We start from the raw sequence: 22480 nt of genomic DNA, 5'->3' as shown, positions 1-22480 counted from the left end.
GATTTTTATGTTTGTTTTCCCCTCAATCATAGCCTATTATGATGATTCTTTTCTTTGTCATTAACACTTCTTTTTAAATAGAAAAGAGGAAAAAAGAATGAAATTAGCACCACTATAAACATACACATACACAAACACACAGTTGATAGCCTGTGTCTTTTCTATTTTGCACATTGCCTTTGGTTTAAATACTCCTAGATTTTTGTCCTATGATTTCCTGAAACATAGTATCCAGGTTTTTTTCTTGTTTCATGAATTTTGAGAGAATGGAGGTAAGTGGAAATCAGTGATTATTAATTTTTTTCTCCTCACCATGTTTTTCTTTTTCTTCTTTTGTTTTCTCTTTCTTCCTTTCTCCCTCTCCCCCCTTCCCTTCCTCCCTCCTGTTCTTCTTTCCTCCTGAGTACCTTTGCTTTTATTAACAAATATTGAAGATGGCAGAGTTTATTCCCCTCTGAACAATTTTAAAATAATGCCTCAAATCAAATTTTGGAGTGGTAGAGCTGACAATAGGTAAAAAGGAGAATTTTCCCAACCCGAGACAACTTAGGAGATACACAGAAGTTTAGGATACTGGCATGGTCACAGGTCAAGAATGAAGCAGGAGCATTGGCAGTGGACTTCTGAGGTGGTTCTGACAGCAGCAGTACCATCCCTACTGGCAGCAGATTCATGGGTTTTCAGGTCACAGATAATAAGGTGATTGGGTAACTGGTCAGAAATGTTTCGAGGGGATCCTTTGCTGTCACTGGATGCACTGGTACTTATTGGCCACTCTGTTGTCATTTAACTATTCTGGGTTACAGTTTTAAGTTAAAGAGGAGCATTTATAATCACAAGAAAGCAGGGGTCCTACTCATAGTTCCAGTAGCTACAGGGGAGCAGGAGCACTTCCTGGGTAAAGAACAGAGTACCATCCAGTTGTTGCCTCCAGCAGTACCACCCATCTACCATACCACTCCATCAGCAAAGCAGCAGACAAAAGGGTCCTCTATGGGCCTCAGGACAATATCACCACACCACCAGGTAAACAGCTAGGGCCTGTAGCCCCTGGCATGAGAAGCCTGAGATAGTGTCCTTCCATTCTGAGAGCAGAGTTTAATTTTTTAAAAAAAGGCCAAAAATATGAGTAAAAATAGTAAAGAAAAAATATGACCATAAAATGTTATGATGGTGACAGGAAAAATCAAGACACAAACTCAGGAGAAAATATCAGTGGCAGAACACCTATGGGCAAAACCCCAAAGAAAAATGGGAAGTGGACTCAAGCCCAGAAAGAACTTATGAAAGAGCTCAAAAAGGAGCTTTGAAATCATATGAGAGATAAACTGTTTGTAGTAACCCTTTTTTATAGTGGTAAGAAACTAGAAACTCAGTGGATGTTCATCATTTAGGGAATAGCTGAATAAGTTATGGTATATGAAGGTAATGGAATATTATTGTTCTATAAGAAATGATAAACTAGCTGATTTCAGAAAAGCTTGGAAAGACTTACATAAATTGATGCTAAGTGAAGTGAGTAGAACCAAGAGAACACTGTATATAGCAATGAGAAGATTGTGATGATCAATTCTGGTATGTGGCTCTTCTCAACAATGAAGTGATTTAAGGTAGTTCCAATAGATAATGGAAAGAGCCATCTGGAAAGAGCTCTTTCCATCATAAGAGCCATCTGTATCCAGAGACAGAGCTATGGAGACTGAATGTATATCACAGCATAGGATTTTGATTGTTTTTGTGCTTTTTTGTTTGTTTGTTCTTTTTCTTTCTTATTTTTTTTTTCATTTGACCTGATTTTTCTTGTGTAGAATGATAAATGTGGAAATATGTTAAGATGAATTGCACATGTTTAACCTATATTAGATTACTTGACATCTAGGGGAGGGGAAGGGGAGGAAAGAGAAAAAAAATGAAATGCAAGATTTTGCAAGGGTGAATGTTGAAAACATTTATTTTGAAAAATAAAAAGGTTATTATTATAAAAATAAAAAAAGAAAGCATGTATAAAAATCATACAAGAGAGGTAGAAGAAAAATTGGGAAAAGAAATGAGAGTGATACAAGATCAGACCTGTATGAAATGATACAAAGTGAAGAAGTATGAGATCATTGTGCACAGTCCAACAGTGTTTTAATAATAATCAACTATGAATGACTTGCCTACTCTGATTAATAGAGTGGTTGGTCCAAGGAAATTCCTAAATACTCATGATAAAAACTGCTACCTCCTCCAGAGAAAGAACTAATGAATTTTGAAGTACCATCTCATACTTGAGATTGACTAATATAACCAAAAAAAGAAATAAAAATAAAAAGGATGAATATTGGAGAGGATGTGGGAAAATTGGGACACTAATGCACTATTTGTGGAGTTATGAACTGATCCAAACACTTTGGAGAGCAATTTGGAATATGCCCAAAGGCAACCAAACTGTACATAGCCTTTAATCCAGCTACTAGGTCTATTAGTCTGTATGTTAAAAAAAAAAAGTCATTAAAGAGGAGAAAGGACTTAGACATGAGCAATATATATATAAAATGGCTTTTTATTTACATATAGCATCCGCTATATGCATGGGTAATTTTTCAGCATTGACACTTGCAAAACCTTCTGTTCCAGCTTTTCTTCTCCTTCCCCCCCCGCCCCCTCCCCCAGATGGCAGGGAGACCAATACATGTTAAATATGTTAAAGTATATGTCAAATACAATATATGTATACATATCCATACAATTATTTTCCTGCATAAGAAGAATTGGACTTTGAAATAACCTGAGAAGGAAATCAAAAATGCAAGTAAATAAAAACAGAGGGACTGGAAACACTATATAGTGTTTCACACTCATTTCCCAGAGTTCTTTTGCTGGGTGTAAATGGTTCTATTCATTATTGAACAAATGAAACTGATTTTGTTCATCTCGTTGAAGAGGGCCATGTCCATCAGAAGTGATCATCATATAGTATTGTTGTTGAAGTGTATAATGATCTCTTGGTCCTGCTCATTTCACTCAGCATCAATTTATGTAAGTCTCTCAAGGCCTTTCTGAAATCTGCCTGGTGGTCATTTCTTACAGAACAATAATATTCCATAATATTCATATACCACAATTTATTCAGCCATTCTCCAATTGATGGGCATCCATTCAATTTCCAATTTCTAGCCACTACAAAGAGGGCTGCCACAAACATTCTTGCACATACAGGTCCCTTTCCCTCCTTTAATATCTCTTTGGGATATAAGCCCAGTAGTAACACTTCTGGATCAAAGGGATGCACAGTTTGATGACTTTTTGAACATAGTTCCAAATCACTCTCCAGAATGGTTGGATCTGTTCACATTTCCACCAACAATGCATCAGTGTTCCAGTTTTCCCACATCCCCTCCAACATACAGCATTATCTTTTCCTATCATCCTAGCCAATCTGACAGGTGTGTAGTGGTATCTCAGAGTTTTCTTAATTTGCATTTCTCTGATCAATAATGACTTGGAGCATCTTTTCATATGGCTAGAAATAGTTTCAATTTCATCCTCTGAAAATTGTCTGTTCATATCCTTTGACCATTTATCAATTGGAGAATGGCTTGATTTCTTATAAATTAGAGTCAATTCTCTATATATTTTGGAAATGAGGCCTTTATCAGAATCTTTGAATGTAAAAATGTTTTCCCAGTTTATTGTTTCCCTTCTAAATCTTGTCTGCATTAGTTTTGTTTGTACAAAAGCTTTTTAATTTGATATAATCAAAAATTTTTATTTTGTGAACAATAATGATCTCTAGTAAAAATATGCATATTTTATACGACATTTTTCATAATGGCAAAATATTGTAAATTGAAGGGATGTTCATAAATTGGGTAATGGCTAAACAAGCTGTTGTATATGAATGCAATGGAAAACTATTTTGTGTAATAAGAAATGGTGAAGAGGCAGATTTAAAAGGACCTTTCTCACCCCTACATTCTTTTTAAAAAATCATCCCCAAATAATCAACTCACATCTATGCCCTTTGTCTATGTAGACTCTTTTTAATTATCCGAATCATCATAAAGTTCTTAGGAGTTACCTATATCATCTTTCCCGAAATGCAAACATTTTAATTCTTTGAGTTTCTTATGATCCATGTTTACTTTTATATTCTAACGTTAACTTTTCCCTTCCCTTTATATTATTATATATTATATTCTAATCTTTCTCTTGTGTCTTCTGTTAAGATGAGAAATTGAGTCATTTCATCAGGAATTCTTGGAAGTCCTCTATTTCATTAAATATCTATTTTTCCCTTGAAGCACTATATTCAGTTTTATTGGATCTATTCTTGATTGTAATCCTGGCTCCTTTATTTTATAGATTATCATATTCCTAGCTCTCCGTTCCTTTAATGGAGAAGCTTCTAAATTATGTATGAGCTTGATTATAATCCCATAATATTTGAATTGTTTTTTTTTTCTGGCTGCTTATATGTTTTCCTTGACCCAGGGCTCTCAGGTTTGACTATAATATTTCTGGAAGTTTTTATTTTGGAATCTTTTTCAGAAAGTTCAGTAGATTCTTTCAATTTCTCTTTTACCCTTTGGTTCAGTTTTCTCTGTAAATTCCTTCAAATGAATCTTCAATCAATGCTCTTCTTTTAATAATCTTAGATTTATTTTTCAATTGTTTTTCAATTACACATTTGACATTTTCTTCTAGTTTCCATGTATTTGACTTTGTTTTATTTTTTCTTAAAAGTCTCATGAAGTTATTAGATTTCACTTTTGAAGCTGCAATTTTGGGGAATTATCCTCTACAATGAACATTTTTATCTTTTTTCTTTTTACCAAGTCTGCTTTAATTTTTAATAGTATTTTTAATTTTTAAAATAGTATATAATTGAATAGTATTTAATTACCTGTCAAGAAAAATCTAAGCATTCAGTTTTACAAGATTTTGTATTTCAAATAGTCACTCATCTTCTACCCCTTCTCCTCTTCTTTAAATGATGGGGAATTTGATGTAGATTATACATGTGTTATCATATAAAACGTATTTCCAAATTAGTCACAGTTATGAAAGACAAAACAAATCAAAATGAGGAAAAATGCAAAAAAAAAAATGAAGTAAAAAGTAGATTTTGGGGGCATCATTCTAAGCTGTTTTCCAGTTTAATTAAGTTAGTATTGTATTCAGAGAGTGAAAGAAACATACAAAACTTGTACTAACACTTCATTTTAAATATAAGGTTGGTTTACAGTTATACCAGCGATAACATTAGTATACCTCTTTTCCCACATCCTGACTGGCATTTTTCATCTTCCTTTGCTATAATCATAGGAAATTTGAAGATGAAGTAGTACCTCTGAGTTGCTTTAATGTTCATTTCTCTAATTATTAGTAGTTTAGAACATTTTCATATATTTATTGATAGCTTTAATTTCTTCTTCTGAAAACTGTTCATTATATCCTTTGACTATTGATCAATTGGGGAATGAGTCTAATTTTTGTAAATTGATATCGGTTTCTTATATATTTTAGATATAAGAATTTTTCTGAGAAATCTGCTAAAATGATTTCCCTCTCTCAGTTTTCCTGCTTTTATTTCAATTTTATCTACATTGGTTTTGTTCATTCAAAGCCTTTTTATATTTTATAAATTTATATTTAAATTTTATTTTTACATTTTAAATATTTTATTAAAAGATCAAAATATTTTATATTATAAATTTATATTTGAAGTGATCCATTTCGCCTTCTTTGAAACTTTTCATTTCTTATTTGGTCATGTATTCTTACACTATCCATAGATTTGATGGGTAATTTCATCCATATTATGTGGAATACAATTCCATTCTAATCTGTGGAATTCTGGTGAGAAAAATAGTAAGTTCACCATCACTGGAAGTAATGAAAGAGAATCACTTGTCAAGAATGTTGAAAGGGGATTCCTTCAACTTTATGGGAAGTTCTACTACTACTCTTACTACTACTACTGGAACTATTACTACTACAAAATAGCTAACATTCATCATACACTTTAACTTTTATAAAGCTTTACATAGATTATTTAATTTGATTATAATAATAACTGCATGAGATAGTTGGTATTTATGATCCTTACTTTGCAAGTGAAGTGATTTACCCATAGTCACATTAAGGAAAATTTGAACCCATATCTTCTGGATTACAACTCCAACACAATCTACTCCACCATATTGCCCTAAAACATGAGATGGCCTCCACGATTCTAAGTACATATATTATGAACCAGTCTGTTGTATGTCCTTAACAACCATACATAGAAACTGATGGTGAATATTTGGAACCTGTATCTCCTTAAACTTTGCCTGAAATTTCTAAACATCACCAAGATATGTGCATTGTATTGACACATCCTGTATATTAACCCTCACAAAAAAGAAACGGAATTTCATAAATGGAATCCACTTCATGGATTTTTGAAGTGTGAGTTGAAATAGCGATGTGTTTATACAGCTGCTCAAAGACCAGGGCCGCCTATGAGACTATTGTAGATGATGTCTCCTTCAAAATTAAGTATATAGTCATTTCTCTATTATTTGTTCTAGTAGAATGGAGCTGAGGTGTAAAGAATAAGAAGTGGCAGCAAATATTGCTATACCTCTTGCTGTTATAAAATCATTTCTATTTGGCTTTAGAACAAAATAATAGAGCCACATGGTAAAGCTAGTATTAATCTTCTCAATTCTCCATCCAGGCTTATTTCTCACTTAACCCTCTTTTATATCTTTGGAAAAGTCCACTATCCTACTTGCAGAAAAAGTTATTTTGTTAATAACATTGTTTGCTGAATTAGTTTTTTTTTTTTTATTAGCAACAGATGGAGAACTAAAAATGAATATCACACAGAGGGCAACAAAGATGCTCATGGCAATTGTGAGTAGGAAGCAGCATATGCCCAGTAAGGAACTTCAAGGAAGAACAGGAATAATAGAGGTAAACAAGGAAATGTATGGTAGGAAGAGAAGATGGATGGGTCATGTGATGAGGATGAGGGATGACAGGTGGATATCAAGATTGCTCCATTTTTATAATTACACAGTTGGGAGAAAATAAGGAGGGCTTCATTTTGGAGGACTTATAGGGGAATGTGAACAAGAACCAAGGAAAAAGGATAAGCAACATTTCAGGAAACACAAAATCAATAAGGCCACAGACCTATTTGATTATTGAATACTGAGCTCTTTAACCCAGTGTAGAAATGGCAAAGACCCACATTCTTCACTTTTTTGAATTAACCCCATTGAACATGCATGAAAAAGATCTGCTCCCATCAGACTCCTAAGTCTCAGATCTTCCTGTTTTGTTCACATTAATAAATTTCAGAATGCCAATTTGTTCAGGAGCATCTCCAGCAATTTAAGTGGCTTCAAAGGGTCATTGAAACTATACCACATGTTGACTTGAGTCTGTAGCGTTGGTTTCCCTTTCAAAGCATCACATTAAGTCTGGACCATCATAACTAATTAAGAACTGGAAGCCTAAATTTGTTAGGAAAGTTTTTGATAAAGTCTTGAATATTTAAGTCATGACTTGAAGAATTTTGATTGTATCACTGCAAGGGAGTTTTCCACTCATGTAGAACATAACTATCTCCATGCAATCATTAGTAAAGAATTTTGTGATGATGACAATGATGATGATATCATAGCTAGAATTTATATAGCTCTTTTATGTTTTCAAAGTACTTCATATATATTACTTTGAGATTCACAACTATTCTGTGCAGTAGAAGCTTTTGTAATCCTGTACATAAAAGGAAACTGAGGCACAGTGAGGTTAAATACCTAGTATAACACAATTAGCATGAATGTAAAAAAGGGATTTTAACTCAAATCTTTCTGATTCCAAGTTGAATGCTTTATTTATTATAGCTGGCTTCCTCAATTTCTGAATTGCTATGGTAAAAAAAATTATCATTTGATGGCTAACTTTGTGGCAGTTGTTTTTTTCTGAAAACATAGCCCATTTCATGATACCTTCTGAGCTTGATAGGACCTGTGAGCACTTGTTTGCTAAGCCTAGCCTTTGTGAAAGCCCAACATGACCATTGTGTTAAAATAAGGAAGAAAATAGATCCTTATTACAGACTGATAATAACATGTTCCACCTGAAGGCAGTGAGGGCATGTGAGTGGAAAATAGTAATGAAAGAAGTTCTTTCATTCACCCCTTGGTGGGTCAAGGATCAGAAAGTAAATGCAGAGCTTTGCTTCTCCCTTCCAACCACTGTTCATTGCTTTTTACATATGGCAGAAGTAAGCCAACATGTATCACAGGAAGTCATGCATGGCTTTTGGGGAAATCATACCTGTGATTTCTTTAGCAGAGAGAATTACCCTGACAAAATGTCTTTTGCCAATGCAGATCAACAATTGTTCTTCACCTTGAGTCACCTGGGGCATTGAGAAGGTAAATCAATGACTTATCCACTATGGCACAACCAATATTTGACAAAGGCTAAGCTGGAATTTACATCTTCCTGATTCCAAGGTCTGCTTGGTATCCACTGTGCCATGTCAACTCTTTTGTAATGAATTTAAGCAAATGGCCCTTTACTTCTCCCTCCAGGCTTCCTTTGAGCCTCTACTTAAATCTCACTTTCTACAAGAGTCCTTTTCTGCTTTTTCACCAATAGGAAGAACTTGGAAATATGTATTAAGTACTCATTTATTGACTGACTGATAAAAAATGCTTTAAGGGATCATTTGCCCTTTGAAAGAACCATTGAACAGACTGTTAAAATAAGAAAATAACCCTACTGTCTGCCATCATATAAACCTCAGCTTGGAAAGTGAACTAGCTCAGTTGGGAAATTGAGCACTATCACAGAGCCAAGCCTCCAGGTTAAACTGTCATTTGTTGCCATGGTATCACTGATGCTCTGTGGAGTCCAGGCTTTGGGATAGCTGGATATCATCTGGCTGTCATGATGTGATTGCCTTCTCTACTTCCAGCATTAGACAGCAGAGTTCAATGCAGAGTACATTGGATTTGGAGCCATGAGATGTGATTTCAATCTTGTATTTCTACATATGTGATCTTGAAAAAGTCATTTAATGTCTCTTAGCTTCAATGTCTTCATCTTTAAGATGAAATGTTTGCCTAGATCGTTTATGAATTTGTTTTTAAACAATATTTTGATAATTATATTTAACATAATTTTTCATCATATGTGAGCCTATATATTTTATTTTATGCACATAATTACTTCAAGAAGGATTCCGTAGGCTTTACCCATCATGACACACACATGAAAATTAAAAAGTTAAATCATATAATCTTTAAATTCTCTTCCAGTTCTATAATGTTAGAAATCAATTATTTTTAATCTGAGAAAATCAGAATCTTCAATTGGAAGATTTCTATTTTTTGAGCCTCAAGTATACAACAGGGATAATATATATATATATAACTGCAAATTTCTGTGATGCAGAAATATCATTACAATAACTGCTACTACTATTACCACTACTACTACCAGCAGCAACATAATGTAGTGTATAGTGAGCCAGCCTTAGAGCTAAGACCCAAGTTAAAGTTTAGCTTTACCATTTGCTGACTGTACTGACTGACTATCTGACTTTGAGAATCTTGCTTAATGTATTGACATCCCAATGTATTAAACCATACATTGGCTTTATGTGTTGAGTCTCCAAGACTGTAAGTTGCAGAGATAGATGCTTTGATAGAGTTTTCTCTCCTGAAACTGGAAGGGGAACCTTGTCATTGAAATACTGTATCTATGATCACAATTATAATGTGCTTTATTTATCCAATAGGATTATTTTGAGAAAAGTCTTATATAAACTTTGAAGTGGGTATTATCACTACCATTGCTACCACCACCATCACCACTGCCCATCCTTCTCCTTTCTTCCTGTCATGTGAACTTCATATAAGTCCAGAATGGACCAGGATGGAGCCAGATGGAGCCCAATATCATTGATAGCTACTTTTCAATTTCTCTGGATGTAGAATGTGAGAAAACTCTCTGCTTCCAAGGAGGCTTCATTTCCCTACATGGAGGCTAGCTCCATTAGCATTTAACCCAGTGCCTAGTCCATATTTACATTTTAATGTTGGCGATGTTTTATTTCCTTAGCTCACTGTCTATTCTGCTACCCCCAGCCCTTCTCCCAGGCAAAATATATCTTATGTGACATTGCAAAGCAGTTAACATTGATTTTGGTGAATGGTCTACTTTGATTTTTGCTATGGGGAAATTTTAGTACAAATTCACATATATTGTTTTTTCAACAAATGGAGAAATATGTAGCACATTCATCATGCTGGGTATGCAGAGAGTGCTATTTTGTAACAAACTGTCTCATCTCTTTTATTTGCTTTCTCTGTCACTGTCAATCCTTCCTTAATACTTCATCCTTTATGCAGATCCCTTCTGCAGAGCAGAGTTTGGCAGTTGAGTTTGCCTAACTAATGGAGACCATATGCTCTGCAATTACGTCCCCCAACAAAATTCTGATTTGTTAGCAAATATTGAAGAAGGCAAGTTGAGAAGCAAGAGACCAATGTAAGGGCCCTTTGAAGAAGAGAGGACAGCTGTACTGGGGAAACTGGCTTTGAGCTAGGGTTGGAAAGATTCAGCCTTGACCTTTTGATTGCTTAACTGGATAGAGCTTAGAATCTGAGAAATACTGGTGTAGTAGAAAAAGAGGAGAAAGAAGAAACCACATTGTTTTCCTCCCAAGGGCAATTCCTTCTCAGGAATCCTTAACTGCTGGATTCAACCGTCACTAGATTATAAGAATGGTCTATCCCCCGATTGGCTTGCTGCTTTATCAATAACCACAGAGATGGCTGGTTCTCTTCCTCCAATCACAAGCTAGTTCATGTGTGGTATCATTTGCTTTCACCCAAAGCCCTAATTATTGTTTCATATAGATTAAGGACTTCCTTGTACTTAGTTTATGTTTGATTGATTGATTCCACTGATATATTTGGGTCTTCTGAAATTACTTCAGAGTCATCTCAAGCTGTTCTCTCTGGACCCAGACAGCTCTGGAGGAGACAATGAGACTGTTGACTTTGCACAGCCCTCCCTCCTTTAAATCCAATTAACTTGCATGACATGGTATCACCTCCCAAATGTCATGGTCCTCTGAGAATGAAGGACAAAGAAGAAGAAGTGGGGCTGAAAACTGACACTTCCTTGAACATTACATAAGCTCCTTGAGGCTTTGAGGCAGCAATAATGTGTTTTAACCCTTTCTTCTAAGAAGGTACTTTGTAAATATTTGTTGCTTATCCAGTGACGTCAGTTAATATCTCTGAAACTCAGCTTCCTCATCTGTAAAGTCAGAATTGTCATGGTTCAAATTTTACAGAGCTGTGAGAATAAAATGAGGAAATATATGTATGGTGCTCTGTTTACCCTAAAGCATTATGAAAGTATTAGCTATTACTATTATTATGAATACTTGTCCGCAAGGGTTCTCACGAGGCTCATGTGAGATAATGGATATAAAGTGCTTTGAAAATATGAATGCCTGTATACAAGTTAGTTTTCAGCTAAATCAAAAAGTATTTATTATGTTCCTACTAAATGTCAGATATTGCACTAGGCATAGGAAAACAAAGAAAAATAGAGTCCTTGCCTTATTATTAATCAATCCCCTTGCCTCATTATTAATCAGTCATGATAGATTGATTAATTAATTATTAATCAATTGTGATTTAGGGCCCTCTAAGATCCAAATATGCTTCTTCATTGTATTACCCCATACCATCTCCACCTCATACTTAGGTCATACCTACCACTCTTGACATGGTATGACAACTAAGCAATAAAATGAACTTAAGTTAAAGGCAAGAATTTGAAGAAACATTGAAATATGGTACCACAACAATGTCTTCTGAGAAAGAACCCTTTTGATAATGCCCTCAAGAAACAATCATTTTGATAATAATGCAATGGAAGTCAATGATTCCTGCATCATGCCCCCCCATTTTAAAATTCCTAGCCATATATGGGTAATTCCAAATATATGATGGTCCAACTGACCATCAAAGAGAAAAAAGAAGTCTACTATGGCAAGGCAATATGGTAAAATGTATGGCATCTTGAAATTGGAGCCAGGAAAACCTAAGTTCAAATCTTGTCTTTGACACTTATAAATCATATAACCTCTCTGAATTTCCTTAGCCACAAAATAAAGAAAACAGTTATCAAATAGTATATGTAAAATACTCTGCCAATTTTAAAACATTATGTAAATAATTATTAGGTCATGTGAGCTAGGCACAAATTAATTAGATGAGTATTCTGAAATCATTGGGAAAAGCATTGTTTTTTATGGCATATGAAAGAAAAGAGAAATTATTCTGAGGCTTTCCTTCTTGGTTTCATTGAGCAAGAACTGAGGTCTGCAGCTGAGTAATAAGACTGGTGTGCCAGATTTTAGAATTGCTCTTTCAGTTTTCTTAATGATACATAATAAAGGGAATTCTTACTTTCCTTTCCTTCCAAAGTAAAGCCATGTCCATTGCTACTGAAGTACAAGATGCTGGACAAGAGCTGAACCATATCACAGCCATCATTTCTGTCACAGTTACTGAATGGAGTATCTCAATACTCTCTAACTCCTTTGTTGCCCTGCTCACCATTTTGGAACTTTTTGGACCCAAACACTTCTTCCTGGCCTCCGCTTCTCATTGTATATTGGCTTCATCCATTAGAATATCAATTTATTGAGCACAAGGACTGTCTCTGTTTATGAGTTTGTATCCACAACATTAGCTCAATACATGGAAGTGCTTAATAAATCCCACTCATTTATTCTATTCATTCTTGAGAGCTTTGTTTTTCCTCCAGTGTCAGGAGGAAACTTTAGCTCAGGAGATTTTTTTCCCCACTTTACCAGTGATTTCTACCAGAGTTTAGAAGCCCAGGAGCTAAACTTAATTTAACTAAAGGGCCATAATCAATCTTTTCTACCCCCAAATTCCCCCTGCTCCAACCAAAACAAATAAACAAATATCTAGTAAGGGTTACAGAGAGACAGGAAGCACACCTTGTTTTAGAACACAAATACATAAATTTTAATCTGAGAAAAATACAAAATGAAACCATGTACAAGTTATGTACAAACCCTTTTTACAAGACAATATATTTATCACTGGATATTACAGATGACAACATTGGGGAGATCACTGCTGAACACCAGCATTTGCTCTCTCAAACCAATCCTTGTTAAAAAAATAAAACAAAGAGGGGAGGAGAAGACCCAAAATAGATTAAACAAAAGATTGATTAATGAATGGTTCACACTCTTTTTTTTTTCTTGATGAATTCTTAGATTGAACTCTATGCAATTTATGGTGGACTTTGGGGAAGTATCTGCAAGGGGTCTGGGTGGTGGGAAGCAGGCCAGAAGTTTTAAGGGAGGATATGATCATACATCATGGGAACTGGAGATTTTTAATTAGCAGTTTCCAGGCAGATCTCAGTTTATGTTTGAGATGTTGCAGTGACTTGTCACATGTGTCTCAAGCAAGGCCCAGCGGAAAGAAAGAAAGGAAGAAAAGAACGTGAAAAGAGTTGGCTGGACTGGACTGCCAGCTCTGATTTTATTTCTGAGTCTGAGATGAATTAGAAGACAGGTCCTCAGCAAACCTTTTTGGCAGGGGTCCCTTAACTGATTATAGCTTTCTCACATCTGACAATGAAATTCAATATTAGTGAAGTATGGAGGCACTCAGCCTGGCCTGGCCACTTAGTCTATGTTAGTACTCTGTATACATCCTAGCAGGGCCCTCAACTAGAAGACGCTGGGGGCTTGGCAATGCTCACCTAATCAGACACAGAGTTTACACTAAGGAATTTGAGTTTTAACTCTGGACCTCACCACCAAAGCTTCATTGCTCAGAAAGAATGGAGGGAGAGAAGGATTAGTCTACAATGCAGGTCAGCAATTAACTAAATGAAGCCTTTAATTTAATATGTAGTTGGGAATGCAGACCTAATTTTTATCTGACAAAATAAATTTGCCTTCGTAATATACAAGAAAGCCAATGATGTTTCATAATATTTATCTTTAAGAAATCTACCCCAAATCAGGAAGTCTTTAAAAGAAATAACATATGATAAATTGAATAGGTGCTAAATAAACAGCTTTCATCCTGGGGCCCCATACAAGGTAAGAGGCAGTGTACCATTAAAAGTCCACACTCAACATCCAACACTTAAAAAAAAAGGCTTAGTATACAAATTAGATTTCATTTTATTATAGTCAGGTCAAAATTCAAGCCTGTCATAGTTAGGAATCCTGTCTCTATCATCCAACACAGGAGTTTCATTGAATTGCAAGCTCAATGTGAGTTGCTAGTGTAATATGCAGCCAAGCTAAGTCAAGTCAAATCAACAAGCATTGAATGCTTATTAAGTGTCAGGAATTCTGCTAACTGAAAAAAAGGGAACGCAATCTGGGGCTTCATAAAGAGAAGCATAAGCCTCCAAGAATAAGGAGGTGATAAGTCCCAACGTACTCTGCTTTAGTCAGACAACATCTGGAATGTTGTGATCAGTTCTGCACACCTGCTTTAGTAAGGACATTGATAAGCTGGGAAGTGTTTGGAAGAGAATAATCGGAGTGGCAGAGGGCTTTAAGAGTATATCAGATGAGAATCAATTAAAGAGAATGAGGATATTTAGCTTAAAGAAGATATGTTTGATGGAGGATGGGAGTAGCACATGATACTGCAGTTAAAGAGCTGGCATATGGAAGACTTATTCTGTTGGGGCCTCCTGGAAAGAATTAGGAGCAGTGAGTTGAAGTTGAAAGTGGTGATCTTAAGCTTGATTTAAGAAAACACTTCCTAACAATTGGAGCTACACAAAAATGGAATGGACTGCCTCCAGAGGTAGTGGACTCCCCCTCACTGCAGGTCTTCAAGCGGAGGCTGGATATCTATTGACTTGGGAAAGTTGATGTGGGATCCTCTTCTAGGTACAGATTCTCTGTACCTAGCCTCTGAGGTTCTTATGACTCTGAAGTTTTGTGATTCTGGAAGTATGATCTCAGAATTCCATCTGGTCTTAGGTCACCCATTTAAGAAGTACTTCCTAATTCTTTACAAATTTGTCTTCTTTTCCAATGAGGTGAGTCTCTCCTATCCCTATCACTAAATCAAATTACTTTTTGCCCCTTAGTTCTGATTTTTCTCCACTGTAATATTTTACACTATAAACTATCTTTCTTGTTGAGGAACTTCTCTTAATTTCCACATAAATTCACTATCATTTTGTCCCTTGAAATATTTCTATTCACTGTCCTAAGCTTCTCTTCCAATTTCCTGATCTTTTTACTCCATCTGGCTTGTTTTAATCCACCAAAGGTTCAATATCTGATCCCCTGTGCTTCTTTCATTTTCAAAATTTCATCTATACAAGTAGTTTCAAGAATTCCTGTCATGGGGATTTCTCTCAACTCTTTATAAATCTCTAATTCAACTCTTTCTCCTAAACTTCTGGTTCATATCTGAAACTGCCTACTAAATGTTTCTAATTGGCAGTTTCACCATCTCTTCAAACTCATTATATTTCACATCAAATTCTTTATCTTTCCTCACAAAATGGCTCCTCTTCCTCACTTCTTATGTGTCAATTGTACCTCTTCTATTTATCCTTCACAGTCCAGTTCAAATCTCAACTCTCCTATGAAACTTTGCTTGACCATCCCAAAACAGATTGGCTTCTCCTTTCCACCCTTCATGCCTTTGTTCATGCTCTTCTCTCTGCCTGAAACATTCTTCTTTCCTTTATGTTTACTTAAGCCCTACTGCACTTTTAAGACTTTTAGTTAAAGTCTCTCATGTACCACTAAACTGACCCTGATCATCCCATCACATAATCAGTCCTTCAAGCTCCTTTGTGTGTTCACTCACTTGGTAATAAGTATGTGCTGTCTTATATGGCTACTCATCTCTTTCACAATTATTTTGTCTCCCCTACTCTCATTGATGAAAGGGACCATACTATAGTTCTGTCTTTAGACCCTAAATGCCACATATGTGACACATAAAATGTGACATCTATCTAACTTTTGATGACAGTGGGAGATCATTCTTTCAGGTCATTTTGGGGGTAATTGGGGGTAATAAGAGCTTAATGACCAAGAGCTGCCAGTATATATTGCTATTTTGTTTGTTGAGTTCAGAACCCCTGTCTTAGAAAGTTTTCTGGACCACTGAGATGCTAAGGGTTCTTATCTAGGTCCACACTGCCAATGTAAGTCAGGAGAGGGACTTGAACTCAGGTCTTCTTAACTCTGAAGCCAACTTTGTTTCTATTATGCTCCTCTATCACCTATATCCCCATAATAGAAAATTTGAATTTAAAATCTCTTATCTACTCTTTCTTTTGCAAGTGATAAGCTAATAGAGAGGGCTGTCCTCAGAGCCATTTCTTGGCTGTGATCAGTTCCTATCTCTGATATACTCTGACTGGGACATTGGCTATGGTCTTTTGGGGCTCTTAGGAACTTCTCCAAGATTAAAAGTTGCATAGAAGGTGATAATATGCATTGACATTTTCTCATCTCAGAGAACCCTATACCAGAAAGTTTATTTCCTACTTTACTTTCTTTTTATCCCTCCAAAGCAAAAGAATTCAATTGGCCAATCTTCTTTGATGATATGGAAACATATCCCTATGAAGCTTTATTCAGAGATGGGAAAAGAAAAGGGAAGGGGGGGGTATTGGAAGTGGGACTTATGAGGAACTTTCCATCAGACCCAAGATAAATTCTACTTGTAGTTGGGCAGGCCCTAATTCAGGAAGGCCAGCTATAAATGAGAAAAGTGTTTTTAAAGAGCCACAGTTGCACCATAATCGTGTTACCACTCAGCAAGTTATGAGCTAGTGATAGGAAAGAAGCTGGGGGTGAAAGGAGAATGTGCATTCTACCCTGGTATTTCAGGCATTGGGGAGTATGCCTACTGGTAAGGATCATGACCTGGCTTTTAGTTTCTCTTAGACTTCCATTGTCTTTTCTTTGTTCTTTCTCTTCTTCCCTTTTCTAACCATCCTTACCTTTACTAATGGGAAGTCTAGCTGAAGCTTATATTTCAGAAGGCAATGAATAAATGTAAATTGGTGGTAAAGTGCCTGGAAATTGGATTGGCTGCCTCCAGATGCTTAGGACATTTCACAGAGGAATCATGTATCATGAGGAAGGTACTAATGGGTCCTCAATCTCTGAGCCCCTCCCTATATACTGGGAAGTTATGGGGAAGCAATGACATGTGAAAGTTGTCTTGGGAGAGAACACCATCTTTCCTTGACTTGTGTAGAAAGGGAAGAAAACGCTGTGAAGATTAAGAAGAGAACAACATTTGATAAATGGCATCCAGAGGAGTTTGGCTTTGAACATTGGCACTTTCTCAAAGTTTAAGAGACAAAGAAAAATTTACACAAAGTGAACCCTGAGGACTGTATCTGGGGTAGGAACTGTTAGCAAGAGGGACAGCTGGATACAAGACAAGCACTATATTCCTAACTTGTAGTTATGCAGTCAGAGGATGATAGATACAATCAGAGATTTAGAACTGGAAGGGACCTAAAAGCTCATATCAGTTATAGTCCTCAGTAGGGAAACTGAGGGCAAAGGTTTCTAATTGGTCAATCATGGGATGGAAGTCATGCCCACTTCCACCATTCTTTCCTGTCTGAAATCAGAGTAGGTAATGGAGCTCTCTCATTTTCTCCTTAAAAGGAAAGAAAAATCCTACCATAGAGAATTGAGGGAAAGAAAGTGTGTGTGTATATGAGAGACAGACAGACAGACAGGCAGAGAGGCATAAAGGCAGAGACAGAGAAAGAGAAAGAGACAAAGGAGACAGAGCCAGAGCCAGACAGGGATTTCATCTTGGATTTTAGGGTCTGTTATAAAGAAGGTAACTATTCCCTACAAAAAATGCTCCTTACTATAGTCATTTTTTAAACCTTTATCTCCAATTTAGACATTTTTTCTAGAAATCTTTAGATTGCTCTTTGACCTATAGAAATCATTGGTTTTTGTGTTTGTATTTGGAATCTAGCTGTTTGATATATCAAAGATGAAATATTAAATTTTCCAAAGAATAATAATCAGGGTATAATTTCTGCCTTATAAACATCCGATTATTGCTCAACTCAAAGTTACTAAACAATGAGAATGACTTTTCTCACCTTAAACCTTAATCTGTTAGGTCAGAATAAGGGAAAAGGGAGGTTTCAAAGGAAGATGATGGGACATAGAAAGTAGGGATTCCAATAAATGACAACAAAGAAAGACAGGACCCCCGCCATGGGCCTCTTACAGGCTGTCTCAAAATCTCATTCCCCCCCAAAGTTGATTTAGATAAAGATCCCCCATTCTATTTCAACTTCAGAGAAGTTAGTGAAAGGAGGAGTTGTTGCCTGCTGGGCCTTCTCTGGTCCAAGAACAGCCTCTTCTCTCATATTGCCTGAAGGAACTTGGACCACTGAATACTTGTACTATTTCCCTTCTGAGAAAATTTCTGCCTTTAGGCTGTGGCCCAGAGCAATCTAGTAATGAAGGTAAGGTATCATGCTGCAGATTAATTATTCTTCTGTTCTTGTGGACAAATGAGAACTCTACCAACTTGGGAGTTGAGAGGAGATCTGGGTCTCATGTCCCGGATACTTTCGTTTACTCATTTGTGCAACAGAAAGGGTAGGTTTATGTGCTTCTGACAAGGAAGTGGGAGGAGGGGAGGAAATGACCTTTTGCATTTCCATTTTTCTTGGGGTGGAAGGAAGGAGGCAGGAAAGAGGGGAAAAGACTCTGTTGCTATGTGCTTTAAGATGAATGTTATAACTGAAAATTCTATCTTCAATTTGCCTGTGATTTGACCAAGTTGAAGCTAAATACTAATAACCATTTTGGTTCCAGAACCAGACTCTTTGACTGAGGAGGAAGAAAGGAGAGTGTTTTGCAATTCATGGAACAAGGAGGAATGTGAAAAAATTGTCACATACTAAAGGTATCTCTCTAATAAAACCAGGATGTGGAAGGCTGCCTGTATTTAAAAGAAATGATCACTTATAGCCACATATTCTTCCCCTTAGTCTTTCTTTACTTTTGATAATCATGAAAATGGGTTAGACCTGGATACACCTGTGGACATTATTTTAGTCTGTGGAATAGACTCTCTAGTGATTATAGGTAATTTTTCAACAATCCAATTGGACATACATGATATTCACAAATTTTAAAAATATATTACTAATTCTACAGAATGTAAACGACTAGGTAACCACAGTCCACGAATCACTCCAAGAAAAAGCCTACTAAGTGGCAGGATGGTCACATTTGGACTGTAGCTAGTCGACAAACATTGAAGCTGAGAGTTTGGCTTAGGGGTTGTAGTACATAATGGATGTCCATTCTGAAGAATTCTATCAGACTCATTGTAATTTCATTATGATGAATCACTGCTATTGGAAGGATTCCCTTGGCATTGGGTAGTTCTACAGCAAAGGGAAAGCCCCCCAAATTTATTTAATAGATACCATGAGCTGTTGAAGGTGATCCTTATTTGTTTTCTCCAGGGTCCAGTGTTTTGTGTTTATGTGTAAGTATTGTTTTCTGCTTTTTGTGTACCATTCTTTATGTTGCAGTTGTTACTGTGTGTGTGTGTTTTAAAGAACATTCAATAACTTCTCCATTCCTGCTCCAGAGACCTTGCTTAGTTGTATCAAAAAATGGATAATTTTGAAGTTGAAAGATTTCTAAATTGTTTGGAACATTAAATTCTTGAATGGTTGTGCACCGCATATACTGTGGTGCAGCTAGGAAACAAAAACATCACAATTATGTCTGATGGTTAGAAAAAGCTGTTGACCACACTTTGAAATTGCTGATACATTTGCTTTCATTGCTGGCAGCTTTCAAAGGTTCCTCCTAAGTTCTCCTATTAAATACATTCATTGCTTTCATTTTTTTTTCTTCTGCATATATTGTCGTGGCAATTATGGGCATGATATCCCAGCAACAAATGGAAAACCTGGAAATTATAACACATGGGAAAGTTGTCTCTTTGTTAATGGAAATTAACTGGCTTTCAAACAAGAGTCCATTTAAATGAATGAGTGAGTTAATAATATCCTACTGTGATGTGAAACTATTCAGTGGCATTTATACACACACCGGCTAAAAGCTCTCAAACCTGGCCAAAAAAAAGAAAAGAAAAGAAAAGAAAGAAAGAAAGAAAGAAAGAAAGAAAAAAGAAGAAAGATAAGAAGAAGAAGAAGAAAAACAAAGAGAAGAAGAAGAAGGAGAAGAAGAAATGGAGGCACTTCCAAATTGAACTCATTCACTCAGGAAATTCTCATTGGAACTGTGACCTGGCAGAATGCAGCTATTGGACAAACAGAAAAGCCAATGAGAAGTGCTCCTCTAACACCTTGCCCACGCATTCCTTATCTCTGAGATATTCAGAAATGTTCAGAAACTCCTAGCTCTGAAAATCACTTAGGGTTCTCTTGGAACCAGAAAGGTTCTGGTGGGTCCAGAGAAGCCCAAAGAAAATCTTCACTTTAGATAAATGAATGAAGGCAAAGGAATCCAAATGGAAAACTATAACTACAAAAATATGACTTTCCACTTTGAAAATAAATAAGTTTCCATTTATTAAGAGCTGGTGTTGATGCTGATCAAAATATACATCCTGCAGAAATTAAGCAGAAACTAAAGGAGTTTATATTTTTCTTTTGTTTCTGGCTTTCTAAAATACATGTGTACATTGTTGGACCTCTTTTTTTTTTTAAAAATAATTTGTCTTTCTGAAGTACAATTCATTTGCTGTGGTGACCATCATTCTCCTCAAAGACAGAGAGGGAAAAGAGACACAAGCTTCTTAAGGAGTCTGGCCACTTACCCAGTTTGGTTTTTGTCTTTTTAAAGGGACTTTACTTGACAATGGAGAAAAAAGAAATGAAAAAAATATTTTCTAATAAATAAAAATAATTTTAAATGCTAGAGGCTATACATGACTGTTTTTAGTATGTTCATTTATAAATGAAATCTTTTTCCCCCAAAGTACATGGAAGCAATATTGAAGGCAGACAAAATAGAGAGAGATCTGTCTACTTTATTTTTTTTCTCTCATAATTCTTGCTTATCCTAACTTTTCCACCAGTGATTCGGCATGTAAGAGCAAAAAAAGTCACATCACCATTTATGAAGTTTGTCAGGCTTTAAAAAAAATTAGTTCTGGTCTCCTGGGAGTCAACATTCATCTTCAACTTCTCTGATTGGTGGGATCAAGCTGCTTGTAGATTTATATTGGTTGATCTGGTTAGCCATATGGGTGCTCATGGGCTTGATTTGAATGTTTCTGGGATAGGCATTATCCGATTCATCTGTAAACCATTTCTTTTCTGCTAAAGGGCAAAACGGGTAGAGAAAGAAGGAGGGAAAATGAGAAGTTTAATTAGTCCTGTGGCAAAGCAGTCAGAAAGTTCATAGAAAAAAAAAAAGGCAATCAATAGAGTTTGATGCTGAGCAATTACTAAGAAATACAGAGTTGGGGATCAAGAACCTTGGAACCTTGAATACATCTGTGATGAGACTGCAGCCAATTGTTAGAGAAACATAGTAAAGCAGTCTTAGGAAACCTTGTACACTGGTCAACTGGAGTGAGGGAAGATATAAGGGGGTAGGTACTCTAGCAATTTTCTCTGAAGCCTGAAGGTTCTAGGAGGGCCAAGCTGGATATGGGATGTCCGTTATCATTGAATATATCCAGACTTGAAGAATGGACTATGAGCTGGATTTGAATAGTGTTAGATAGCCATGCATTTTTGAGTAAGCTAGGAGCCTTGTTCTCAGGCATTCTACATTGCCTTCATATTCAAATTCTATGCTTACTATTTTATGTCTGCCCAGGGCCACTACTTTGTTTCATCCACGGTCAGGTTTTGTTTTATTCCTTTTTATTTGTTTGTTTGTTTTGAAGGAAGTCCATTGTTTTTTGCTTACTGTTTGCATTTGCTGTCCAGAGGTAGAATTTGAGATAGTGGACAATGTTACCAGAGCAAGATAACATTGAAATGACTCGTAAGGCAGAAAAATTGAAGTAAGCAAATTCCTAGTGGAGATGGCTCCTGAGATGCAAGCAAGAAAAGATGTTACTAACTCAATATGAATCATGGTTTTTGAAGAATTCTAAGGATCAGGTGATTCGGAGAGTTAAATAAGAATGCCATAAAACTAAGACCCTTCTGGCAATATGATCATGTTGTGAATTCAGCCCAAATCCCTACCTTAATTTTAAAAAATCAATTTATTCATTTACTTTGAGTTATTTATTATTCATTTTTTAACCACAGATTGGCTACACAGAACCACAACAAAGGTAGGCCTAATGGTAATTTGTCCCAGGGAGTCAAATATAGAGGGCGCTGAAAGCACATGCAATCCTTCAGAAGCTAGAAATAATAG

At 36.0% G+C, this 22480-nt stretch overlaps 1 protein-coding gene and 1 long non-coding RNA gene across 3 annotated transcripts in view; one reads left to right on the top strand and one right to left on the bottom strand.

The window, feature by feature from the left end:
* The window catches only part of LOC105751163, a 103380-nt gene that overhangs the window by 6870 nt on the left and 74030 nt on the right, over positions 1-22480 (top strand). The window contains exons 2-4 of one of the 2 annotated variants that reach the window (XR_004231385.1): positions 6827-6948; positions 18929-19019; positions 20028-20115. This is a non-coding gene — a long non-coding RNA (uncharacterized LOC105751163). Of the gene's footprint in view, positions 1-6826; positions 6949-18928; positions 19020-20027; positions 20116-22480 lie in introns of those variants that run through there. The other variant, XR_004231386.1, reaches the window with a different exon arrangement.
* The window catches only part of KCNMA1 (potassium calcium-activated channel subfamily M alpha 1), an 887197-nt gene continuing 885825 nt past the window's right edge, over positions 21109-22480 (bottom strand). Inside the window, 1 exon segment of the mRNA XM_031949466.1 lies at positions 21109-21420. Within this exon segment, the coding sequence (XP_031805326.1) occupies positions 21266-21420 (155 nt within the window). The 3' untranslated portion in view covers positions 21109-21265.

Source organism: Sarcophilus harrisii, chromosome 2, assembly GCF_902635505.1.
Source record: "Sarcophilus harrisii chromosome 2, mSarHar1.11, whole genome shotgun sequence".
Classification (NCBI taxonomy): Eukaryota; Metazoa; Chordata; class Mammalia; order Dasyuromorphia; family Dasyuridae; genus Sarcophilus; species Sarcophilus harrisii.
This window is presented reverse-complemented; position numbering and strand designations above follow the sequence as displayed.